Here is a 12202-nt window from a genome sequence, read left to right as displayed (position 1 = left end):
CCCCCCCCCCCCAATATTAAATTTGAGAGAAACAAGAGATTATTTTTGCACTAATGAGGCATGAAGGTTGTCATTGTTTATGCTGCAATCTCCCATCTGCTTCCACTTCCCCTCTCACTGGACTGATGGATTAATCTGATTCAGTAAATTACTGTTCACCTTTGTTTCTGTGAATATTAGTGAATCTCCATTGGACAAGGGTTTACTGCATTTGCTTCTTGCTCATGTACTGGGATGTCATGCACATTGAGCAGTGTACACAGGGAGGACATGAAATATAAACTTCAAATACAGTATCTCACATCCTAGTATATCAGTGCTCTTCTTGGCCTTGTGGCAGAGGGGCTTGAATCATTTAATGTGACTGAAATTTTAAAACCATTTTCTGCAGCAGCTGTACAAAGCCACTGTTAAAAATGAGTAGTAAGAATTTGCAAGTTCTGATTTGCTGTTGCTGAAAAGTTTGCTTACATTCTCTCTTCTGATATAATGTAAGGCAGACTAGGATTGTTGCTGTTGGATGTTATTCTTAATTTGTTGTTTCATCCACAGGGAAATCATCTAGCTGTTGGAACAACATATGGTGGTGTGCAAGTCTGGGATATTGTTGTAAATAAACAAATTAAAATGATGCAAGGCCATGGAGGAAGAGTGGGTACCCTGGCTTGGAACGAAAATGTTCTGTCATCAGGAAGTCAGGATACCCTTATTTTACAACGTGATATGAGAACGCCTAGTCTTGTTGCAGAGAGAAGATTAGTAGGTCATCAGCAAGAGGTTAGTAGGAAATTATTTGTCGAATATTAATAGACAGGGGTCAACACAGATTAGTGCAGTTCACCAGGGTGACAAAAATTCTGTCTCTCACACATAACTCCATAAGAAACATTGTGCCTACCTGTGCTGTTTTAATTGCTCCAAACTAGCCTACTTCCCATTACATAATGTACAGAAAGATGTATAAAATATTGCCCCTTATGTAATGTAACATCATCTGTGGAGATAATGAGAAATGAAAGCAGGAGAGGATATTTATGAATAAATTCAAAGATTTCCATTCATCGGCCTCTTTAATTTATGGCTGAAGAGACAAATATGTTTGTTGAGCCCTGGTTATATTTAATTTTGTATTACTGATGAAGGCTCAGAAATATATTTTGTAATCAGTCATACAAATTTTATGATTGGTAATGACTTTAAATGGACCATGTGATTTGCTGCTGTTTATAGGTTTGTGGCTTGAAATGGTCTCCTGATAATAAATATCTGGCCTCTGGGGGCAATGACAATTGTTTGTATATTTGGGACTTGTGCTGCCTCTCGCCTGTTCAGAAGTACACCAAGCATTTGGCAGCAGTGAAAGGTATATATTCATCTCTGTCTTATCTCAATTTGTAATTCACTGAAACCTAATTCTGATCACTGACTACCCATTAAGTGTTGTTGTGTGTAAATAATAAAATAAATATAATATATAGTTGGTCTGAAACAGAGAGTACAGTAGAATTCAAGTCTGAATTTAAGAGAATTACAATTCAGCCCCAATGTGAGAAGAACTCGTAATGTCTGTAAATTTCTTCTGTTTTAATGGGTACTTTTAATATCATAAAATGCTTGAAATCTTGAAGTTCGTCTTCTGACATCTAATTATGTATATCACATTATGACATGACAATGTGAGGGGGCACGCAGTAGTGCAGTTGGTTGAGGCACTATGCTACAAGGTGGAAGGTCGTGGGATCAAATCCCGATGAGGTGGATTTTTTCAATTTACCTAATCCATCCAGCCACAGTATGGCCCTGAGGTCTACTCAGCCTCTAACAGAAATGAGTACCAGGAATATTCCTGGGCAAAACTGCGGCCGGCATATAAGGCTGACAACCTTACCGCCATCTGTGAGCCGATTGTCTAGAAAATGTTGGAGCCTCAACATCTCACATCCCTATGGGCCTCCACAGCCTGTTAAGTGGATACCTTTACTTTTTACAATGTGAGTACAGCAGTATTTATTCTCTTTGGTCCATTCACAATGAAAAGTTGCAAAAATGCACCTATCACCTTCAGTATGTCTACCCATATGTCTGCCTGTGTGCAACAATTTAAGAACCGCCAAATGGATTTTCATGGAGTTCCATATTAGACATTTGTACTAAACCTTTCTTGATACATTCCTGTTATGGTCAATATCTGTCAACAATGAGACTTATATGAAGGTCAAAATGTATTTTCTCATGCATTATGTAACTTGAAAATTATATAAAGTAAAAAAAATAAAGGTATTCCCGTAAGAGGCGGTGGAGGTCCATAGGGTTGTGAGATGTTGAGGTTCCCACATTTTCTAGACAATCTGTTAATAGATGGCGGCAAGGTTGTCAGCCCTACGCACCGGCCGCCCTTTATACCCAAGAATATTCCTGGTACTCATTTCTGTTTTAAGCTGAGTCAACCCCAGGGCCATAGTGTGGCTAGAAGGATTAGGTCAACTGAAAAAATCCAATGACCTCATCGGGAATTGATCCCGTGACCTTCTGGCTTGTAGCATGGTGCCTCAACCAACTACGCTACAGCGTACCCCCTGCTAATTATATATCAGAGCGAAGAAATGAAACAATAATTTTTATGACCAAAGGCAGGTAAAAATGCCCCAGCTTGTTTGAAATAATTGCCTTGTAAAATATGAAAATGGTGAAGAATGATTCAACATTGTTCATATTTTTAACATTTTCTGTAAGTCTCCATTATAGTATGTCTTGTATTCTCACCCAGTTATTTTACTTCATATGTACACTGTGTTAGAGGCCAGTTATAAATGCAGCAGAGTTCCCTTAAGTTTTGTGTCTCCTAGCGGATGGCTTCTGTCCTGACCATTGGTCCATCCGTTAGTGTGGATACAGTCATTCTTTGTGAAATTACTCAAAATGTGCAATTTCAAATCGCCATTCATCTGCATATGGTAGGATAATGGATGGCAGTCCTAGTGCATGGCAGGTGAACATACATGCATCACAACTTTGTTTTTGAATTATTATAAATATGATACATTTCTTTGAAATTTTTGCTTGTTGGATGAAAATTCCAGGTGCATGGATACCATATACTGGAAATTTACCATATTTTTCTCTGTGATTATACTATAATCTAGGAAATATTATAGGGATACAAGTAAAGGGAACATAAAGAGATTGTATATGACAAGTTAGAGGTGAACAGCAAAGAAAGTACAAAGTAAAACACTGATATCCACAAAGTATGCATTCTGTGCCATGACTGATGTATGTAAAGAAACAACTGTTGAATAATGAACACCTAGTATTGGTTTGTTGGCTGGAAGAGGTTGTCTGACAAACGAAACTTGTGCCAGACCACAGGTGGTGCTGAACAATGGAATGACAGATTTGAGAGGCTTTGCAACTTAATGATAAATTGGATGCAGTTTGTTATAAATTTGGTACATTAATATATTTTATTTTGCAGCTATTGCATGGTCCCCACACCATCGTGGGATCTTGGCTAGTGGTGGCGGTACACATGATGGGTGTATTCGTTTCTGGAACACACTCACAAGACAGCCAGTCGAGTGTGTAGACACTGGCTCTCAAGTCACTAATCTGGCCTGGTCAGAATTTTCCTCTGAACTGGTAAGTTTCTTACAAAGCAAATTAGTCCTCAATTTTATAGTAGAAATGGTATATTTGATAATAGTAAGGATTCTCTTTTATATTTGAAAGAGGTACTTAAGTAGTTTTCTTTCTTTCTTTTTCTTTTCTTTTCTGAGGTTAAATTTGAAAATACAATCCAGAGTTAATGAAATAGGACTATGGTAAATGTAAGCTTTAATGTGGCGGTGTGGTTCCTGCATGGCTTGTCTGGAATGAAAGTACTGTATTATAGTTGAGAGATTCAGTGTCTTGTTCCAAAGGAAGCCTTGAGTACTGTTCCCAGTGTCCGCTGAAAAGGAACCATGATTACGAAAAAAAAAAAAGTATGTTTCATATACCTTTTAACATGATTTCTGCCAGTATTAAAGAAACCTGTTAGTGAGTGAATGATTCAGATATTTAACATTTGGTATTTCTATTAAAAGAACCAACACACATGCACTGTGAATATGAACCTAATTATGAGGAGAAATGTAGTGTACTTTACATTAAGTTTGAAATACAAATTGGCATACTTCTCATAAATGATTATTATAATTCTTATTAATCTTCCCTTCATTTTTGGGAGATCTGTCAAAAATTAGTACTTCACATACTGTGTGTGTTGACAGTATTTGTGTGGCATCTCAGGGGACTGGTCTGTGATGTTGAGACTCTTGTTTGGCTTCAGCCACTAGAGCAGGAACATTTAGGGTATATTTGAAAGTCTGAATATTTAGTGTGTTTTTAGCCATTTGTTCATTTTAAAAATGTAATGATTCTGTCAGTTATCTGCAAAGGATATAACTAATTCTGTAAATATGTTGAAGCCTACCCTTTTAAGATGTTTTATATTTCTTGGTCCGTTGGAAAGCTTAATCTTCAGTATATTGCAGGTCAGCACCCATGGCCACCCTAAAAACAATATCCATGTGTGGAAATATCCTAGGCTCACACAGCTAGCAAACCTCACCGGCCACTCATCTAGAGTGCTCCATCTGGCAGTATCGCCTGATGGTGAAGCCATTGCAACTGGTGGTGCGGACGAGAATGTTCGCATTTGGAATGTTTTCAGCAGACCTTGTTCAGAGAAGGTGAGTGCTCAGTTTATCCAGTGGAAAAAATTATTCTCTAATGGATCATATTTTTTTAATATGATATTTATACTTATAGAAATTTTTAAAAAATATTTATTGTGATTTTCAACTTCTGTTTTAGGAGCATAGATCAGTCCTCAGTCTGTACTCGGGCATCCGATGATGGATTTGCAGATGGGAAGTTCATGCGAAGCTCAGGTCCTACAGCTTTTACTTTTTAGCACACAAAATAAGATGTTTATTTTTGTTAATATTTTGTTTAACACTGTTTACTTGTTAGCACACAAAATAAGATATTTATTTTTGTTAATATTCTGTTTAACAGCTTTTACTTGTTGGCACACAAAATAAGATATTTAATTTTGTTTATGTTCTGTGATTTTATTATACTGTTTCTTGCATTTAATAATTTATATGTAATATGTATCATAGGCATTTGGAAGCATTCACCTTGGAGTGCTAATAAATTATATTCTCAACTGCACATGACTTGTTATTTATTGCATAAAGATGTAGGTTAATTTGGCAAAGCTTCTAAACTAGGAGGAGGCTAGGTCAGAAGATATAACTTGGTGTTTTAGTGTGATAAATTTCCTGTCAAATTACAACTGAGATTATGCAAGTAACATACTAAAAGAGCTGGTGCATCAGTGATATGTCTGCAGGTAAGTAATCAATTTCAGTCAGATTTCCCTCCATCATTTCAGTCATTGAATAATATGTTGATATAAGACAGAGATGTTTCCTCATCTGTCTCCTGCATTGCTGTGGGTTATATAGCCTAGCCTCTGGTTGAATAATGACCAGATAATCTGTAAAGGGAGTGAATTCTGCTGGTATATGGACTTTCTTCTACAGGTACTCACTGTGTGGGTTGTTGCTTTTCTGCCTCGACCAGTGTAGTGATATGAGACCGGAGCTATAGTGCAGAGTAAGTGTAACTGGTCACTTAAATTGTCTATCTTAATAATTTCTCAGAATTAATTATATATGTATAAAACGCAGGGCCCATAATGTTTTTCATCACATGATACGCATTTATATTATAGAGTGGAAATTGCTGTGTATGATATGGATTACATGTGCTTAAGTATCTTGTTTTCTGTGATCACACCTCAGTGGAAATAAAATGTGAGATATGTCAAACTGAGGATGAAGTTGTCCACCATGAACTGACTGAAGATGATAGTTACAGAAATTGCTGAATCATGTGTAACTGACTAATCAAAGCTTGTATGTGCAATGATCATCTTATCCTTGTATAAAAATAAGGCAACTTTTCCTATCACTCTTACTTTACCATACATTTTTCTTAAATAAATGTACTGGTTAATGTTGTATTTTTCTTCTTATGAATGATACTGCTTGTAGTTGTTTTTCCTCTGCTAGGATTTTCATCTCTTTTAATAAGTACTGAAGTGGTGTTCTTTATTCAGTGGTAGGTAGTATGGATCATAAATTTCTTGAAAAGTCATGGACTTTATGTGATCAGAGGTTATCACAGTGATGAAGATTGACTTTGTGGTCTTTGGGTTGACACTCAAACAGACTACGTGTCACAGTCTAGAAGATTGCAGTATGAAGTGGTAGACTGTTTAACTTCATAGATATAAATATACATGGGGCAATCCAAAAGTTTCCGAAATTTGAATTTTGCGCGCAAATGGTTATGAGTACATCAAAATACCGCTAGGTGTCTCCTCACACATCCTTCTCGAATCAGTGTGGCAAGCGGCGTTGAATTGAGTGGTTGGGTTTATTGTTGGTGAACGTATTTCCGTTGTGTTTCCGTGAGTTTGCAGTTTTGCGATGGCTGACCTGAGAGAGCAGCGTGTCTGTATAAAGTTTTGTTTCAAACTTGGGAAAACCACTGCAGAAAAGCACCAAATGTTGAAGCAAGCTTTTGGTGAAAACAGTTTAGGCCAGACACAAACATACAACTGGTATAAGTGTTTCAAAAATGGCCGAACATTGACTGATGGTGACGATTGTTCGGGACGGCTGTCAACGGGCAAAACACCAGAAAGTGTCGCGAAAGTTAGGGATCTGATTCTGCAAGATTGTAGACTGACCATCCAAGACCTCTGTAACACCTTGGGACTAAGTTATGGTACATGTCAACGAATTTTGTCAGAGGAACTGAACATGAGGAGGATTGTGGCGAAGTTTGTGCCACAACTGCTGCAAAATGAACAGAAGCAGCATCGCTTGGAAGTCTGCAGGGAACTTCAGCAACAGCTTCAAGAGGATCCAAACTTTCTTTCGAAGGTTGTCACTGGTGACGAAAGTTGGGTTTATGGCTACGACCCTGAAAGCAAGCAGCAATCATCGCTTTGGAAGAGGCCTTCTTCACCTTGGCCAAAAAAAGCTCGATAAGTCAAGAGTGGACCGGCAATTTAAATATTTAAATCACCCTGGGGACCGGCACTTTTAAACCTACTACCCTAACTTGTGCACTGTTCACTTTAAAAATTAATATAAAATCTCCTAATTAATTTTATGAACTAAAATTTTTGGAGAACACACTTACNGCAGGGAACTTCAGCAACAGCTTCAAGAGGATCCAAACTTTCTTTCGAAGGTTGTCACTGGTGACGAAAGTTGGGTTTATGGCTACGACCCTGAAAGCAAGCAGCAATCATCGCTTTGGAAGAGGCCTTCTTCACCTTGGCCAAAAAAAGCTCGATAAGTCAAGAGTGGACCGGCAATTTAAATATTTAAATCACCCTGGGGACCGGCACTTTTAAACCTACTACCCTAACTTGTGCACTGTTCACTTTAAAAATTAATATAAAATCTCCTAATTAATTTTATGAACTAAAATTTTTGGAGAACACACTTACCAAGAACACTTACCAATGCTCCTAGAAGTGCTTGAGAGTGTGATATTTGTGGAAGAATTCCCCTTTGTGAAGTGGCATTACACAGAACTTGCACATGTAGACAGTCATACTCCTTTTGTTGTGTACTGTGCAAACACGACATCGCCTAGAAGGCTGCTTCCCCTTGGCATGTTCACTCTTCACAATTTTCACGGGGTATGTTTCTGCATATCACCCAAGAGTCGCCCAGGGGGGTCAAAATGAGGGCTGCGTGGGGTGGGAGTAGATGGCCCTGGTCGTACTAAGATTGTGTCTGCCGCCACCGTGTGGTCTGTGGCCCAGGCTTTTGCCACATTCAGCAGAAATGCCTTGTATTTCAATTTTGAATGAGGGTTTAGATTTTTGAAAACCAAAAATGAATTGAAAATGGCACAATTTATAAACCACAAGGCAACTTTCTTTGTCCACTTTACTGTTTTCCGAGGAAGAGGATAATAGGCCAAGTACTGATCGGCTCTATTAACTCCCTTCATGAACATACTATACTCAGAAATACAAACAGGCTTCATTACCTGTCCATGTCTCCTCTGAACATCAACCATGCTTGAATTGTGAATTGTGGAAATCATATTCACAACATGAGTATCCCTCCAGGACTGAAGAATATCCCCCTTCCTCCTGAATGTGGTTTCACCACATCAGAATGAGGCCTGCATGGGGTGGGAGTAGACGGCCCCAGTCGTACTAAGACTGTGTCTGCCGCCGGTCTTGCTGCCACCGTGTGGTCTGTAGCCCAGGCTTTTGCCACATTCAGCAGAAATGCCTTGTATTTCAATTTTGAATGAGGGTTTAGATTTTTGAAAACCAAAAATGAATTGAAAATGGCACAATTTATAAACCACAAGGCAACTTTCTTTGTCCACTTTACTGTTTTCCGAGGAAGAGAATAATAGGCCAAGTACTGATCGGCTCTATCAACTCCCTTCATGAACATACTATACTCGGAAATACAAACAGGCTTCTTTACCTGTCCATGTCTCCTCTGAACATCAACCATGCTTGAATTGTCAATTGTGGAAATCATTTTCACAACACGAGTATCACTCCAGGACTGAAGAAGAATATCCCCCTTCCTCCTGAATGTGGTTTCACCACGTTTCAGGGATTTACATTCCTCTTTCAGATCTGGAGGAAGGCCTCTGTTCACCCTAATTGTTCCACAAACACGCACTTTTCTTGAAAGTAGGTGTTCTGCAGTTGCCACACGGTTATAATAATTGTCTTGATAGACATGGTAATTGTGATCAAGATAGGGTTCCAAAACGGAAACAATAGTTTCTTGTAATTTCTTTCCTTCACCAGAATAAATTTCTAAATTTCCAATATAGCCTGAAGTGCTTTCAGTAATTACACAAAGAAGTATGCCATACTTTGTAAGTTTCCGAGGATTATATGTTCGCATACGAAGCCTTCCCCTCCAAGGAATCACAGATTCGTCCAAAGACAGTTGTTGGTTTGGCTTATAAACTGTCTGAAATTTTTGAACGAAAAAGTTCAATAAGGGCTGAATTTTGAAAAGCCTGCTTATTGATTGTGGTTGCAGTTCATTATCATTGAAATGCAAACACCACCAAATTTGCTCAAATCTCTTACGGCTCATTAGTTTGCCAAAAATTGGAATTTCTAAAAATGGATCTGTTGACAAATACTCTTTCAGATTATCCCTCCTTGTATGACCCATTATAAATATTATTGCAAAATATTTTCTCATTTCTGCTGAAGTGACATCCACCCACTTCAACGCCTTATAACTTCTGTCATAATGTTCACTGTGTTGGAGATAGTATCTGTTAGTTTCCTGACATAGCGTGTCAAAGGAACTATCTCCAAAAAACAGTTCCACTATTTCAGACACTTGTGTTGAGTACAATGGAATTTGCTTCACCCCTGGATTTCCAGTAAACTGTCCCAAAGCAGGCGTTTTGTCTACTTTTCCCCATGTGGCTCTCCCCGCAATGTTGCTACCCGCACTTTTGTCAGAGCTACTGTCATTTTCACTTTCACTGTCTGTGTAAACAATTTTTGTTCGCCCCTGCCACACTCACTATCAGACTGTGAGTCGCTATCACTAGCAGACTCACAAGGGATGTCAGATAGCTCATCAGAGAACAAGTCAGATATTTCTTGTTCTCCGAGAAAATGCTTGGACGTCAACCTCTTCCGACCTTGATCCATATTGCACTAGTAACTTCCTTCCTGGTGCATGCAGCTGGAAGATGAACAAAGGCATTTTTTTTGGAGTGAGAAAGGAAAACACTTGGGTCATAAACAGTGGGGTCATGTTACTGACTACGATGCAAACATTCAAGAGGTCTATCATGCACCAGTCATGCATCTGCCTGGCGCCAGTGCAAGGTATAGTGTGTTTCAACATAACGTGTCCTGAAGTCATAATAATATGCCACCAGTCCGCCATGTTTAAAAGCGCTGGGCATAAAAATATGCCACCTGTCCGCAAAGTTTTAAGTCTATGTTGATCTGTTTTTTTGATATTGACAGGATTCTTCATAAGGAGTTCATCCCTCCTGGTCAGACTGTCAATAAGGAGTTCTATTGCGATGTTCTAAGGCCTTTGGGGGAGGACATGAGGAGAAAACGTCCAGAGAAGTGGCGCACAAACGACTGGGTACTCCACCATGACAACGCATGACTGCATACGGCTTATATTTTGCAGGAATTTTTGGCTAAAAACAAGATGGCAGTTGTTCCCCACCCACTGTACTCGCCAGACTTAGCTCCATGCGACTTCTTTCTCTTCCCCAAGATGAAAATCAAGTTGAAGGGGCGAAGATTTGATACAGTTGAGGAAATTCAAGCGGAAACGCAGACGGCACTAAACACCCTAACAAAGAAAGTCTTCCAGGATGCATTTGAAAAGTGGCAAGAAACGCTGGGATTGGTGTATGCGCTCCCAAGGGGACTACTTTGAAGGTGATGTGCAGAATAAGATCTAGGTAAGTTGTAATAGTTTTTATTAATATATTTCGGGAACTTTTGGATTGCACCACGTATATACATACACGGGTCACTGAAACAAATGTAGAACTATTTACAAGTTCAAAACCAAGGAATAACTGGTGATAGATTTTTGTCTGTTATTTCAGTTGTGTATGCCATCAAGACCACCTCTGGGGTCCACATAAACTCCTAGCCAATGGGTACTGAGGGCTCTTTCCCTGGGGGTAAAGCGGCTGAGGCGTGAAGTTGACCACTCACATCCAACTAGTGTGGAAGTCAAGAGAACTCGGGTATATACATCCACTCCCCTCAACGCCTTCATGTAATAGTACAGGGACAACTTTACCTTTATACTAGAGTTGTGTGGCGGAACAGTGTTAGTAGGATTTCTGTATGTCCAGGAAGATGTACTGATGGAAATTTACCAAATTCCATAGACTTTGAAATGGGGTAATAAAAGTTTAAATTTAATTTACAAGTGCCACTGGAGAGTATATACTGTTACAATCAAAATGATTACAAATGTTTATTATTTTATAGGTCACAGTGTGCCACAGGATTTCTTGCATCACTGTGAAATGTGCTTGTGTATCTAAAAGCCACTTTCAGGTAACAAAATTGGGTTCACTAGGATAATTCTTTCAGCATAGACACAAATTGGAATTAAATTGTGAAATACCATATGTGTTGGCAGAGAGTACCATGTACCATGTTGTGTTCATCTTAAAAATGTATGAATGTTGTATTTATATGAGTGTTATGTGATGTGAGGGAGAGCTGTTGCGTTTAGCAGGCAAGGTTCCAGTGATCTAAAAGTTAAAGATATTTGTGAAATTAAACTGAATGTGACTTATATTGGAAAAAAAAAATTATTGGATGACACGCTATGGCGATTTGCACTGGAAAAAGTCACACCTTAACAGCTCAACTGTGTGCATTTCTATCTGCCTAATATCACTGGCCCTATGTACATTCAATAATTGAGAGAAGTAGTTCTTCCACCTATTCAAAATGTGGGAATCTGAAAGCAGATCACCATTCTCATCCTTCACTAAGTTACTTCTAGGTTGGTAACCCCTCTTAAAATCATTTATTCCTCTATACAGGTCTGTAATGTTCTTGTCCTTACTGTTCGATGCAAGCTCATCAATTTTTTCTTTCAGATATCCCCCACCCCTGAAATGTCTGCTGGTTTCACGTCTCATATTGTTCAGATTATCCCCATTCATTTCACTTGGGTCCTGTAACCACTGCAATTTGGCTTGTTTTCTTTGGTCTAATAATTCTGAGTATCCTTCATCGAACCATGACTTATGCTACTTCAGTTCATAATAACCTAGACTCTCCTTGGCAGAAGTTTTGATATTCTCTCTAATAGTCTCCCAAGTTTTATTAACATCCACCTCAGTGTCCAAGTTTTCCAAAGCTGTGAACCTATTTGCGATTTCAACACGATACTGCTCTTTGCCCTGTACCTCATTTAATTTCTTGAGATTGAACCTCTCCATGTGAACTCTATGCGTTGTTTATTTGCTCAGTGCCAGTTTTTCCCAAACCTTTGCCACCACCAGGTATTGGCCAGTATCACAATCTGCTGCCCTAAATGATCAGACATCAAGTGTACTT

The 12202-nt window shown here is 38.8% G+C and overlaps 1 protein-coding gene across 3 annotated transcripts in view; it reads left to right on the top strand.

Annotated features, from left to right (window-relative positions):
- Window positions 1–5220, top strand: part of LOC111863449 (fizzy-related protein homolog) — a 16530-nt gene extending 11310 nt beyond the window's left edge. For all 3 annotated transcript variants that reach the window (XM_023849796.2, XM_023849794.2, XM_023849795.2), the window contains 5 exons: window positions 553–777; window positions 1231–1363; window positions 3476–3639; window positions 4536–4733; window positions 4858–5220. In XM_023849796.2, coding sequence (XP_023705564.1) covers window positions 553–777; window positions 1231–1363; window positions 3476–3639; window positions 4536–4733; window positions 4858–4899 — 762 coding nt within the window. In that variant the 3' untranslated portion in view covers window positions 4900–5220. The remainder of the gene's footprint in view (window positions 1–552; window positions 778–1230; window positions 1364–3475; window positions 3640–4535; window positions 4734–4857) is intronic.
- Window positions 5221–12202: the final 6982 nt, after the last annotated feature.

This window comes from Cryptotermes secundus, unplaced genomic scaffold (genome assembly GCF_002891405.2).
Source record: "Cryptotermes secundus unplaced genomic scaffold, Csec_1.0 scaffold1863, whole genome shotgun sequence".
Lineage (NCBI taxonomy): Eukaryota > Metazoa > Arthropoda > Insecta > Blattodea > Kalotermitidae > Cryptotermes > Cryptotermes secundus.
Note: the sequence above shows the minus strand (reverse complement) of the source record. Positions and strands in the feature narration are given on the sequence as shown.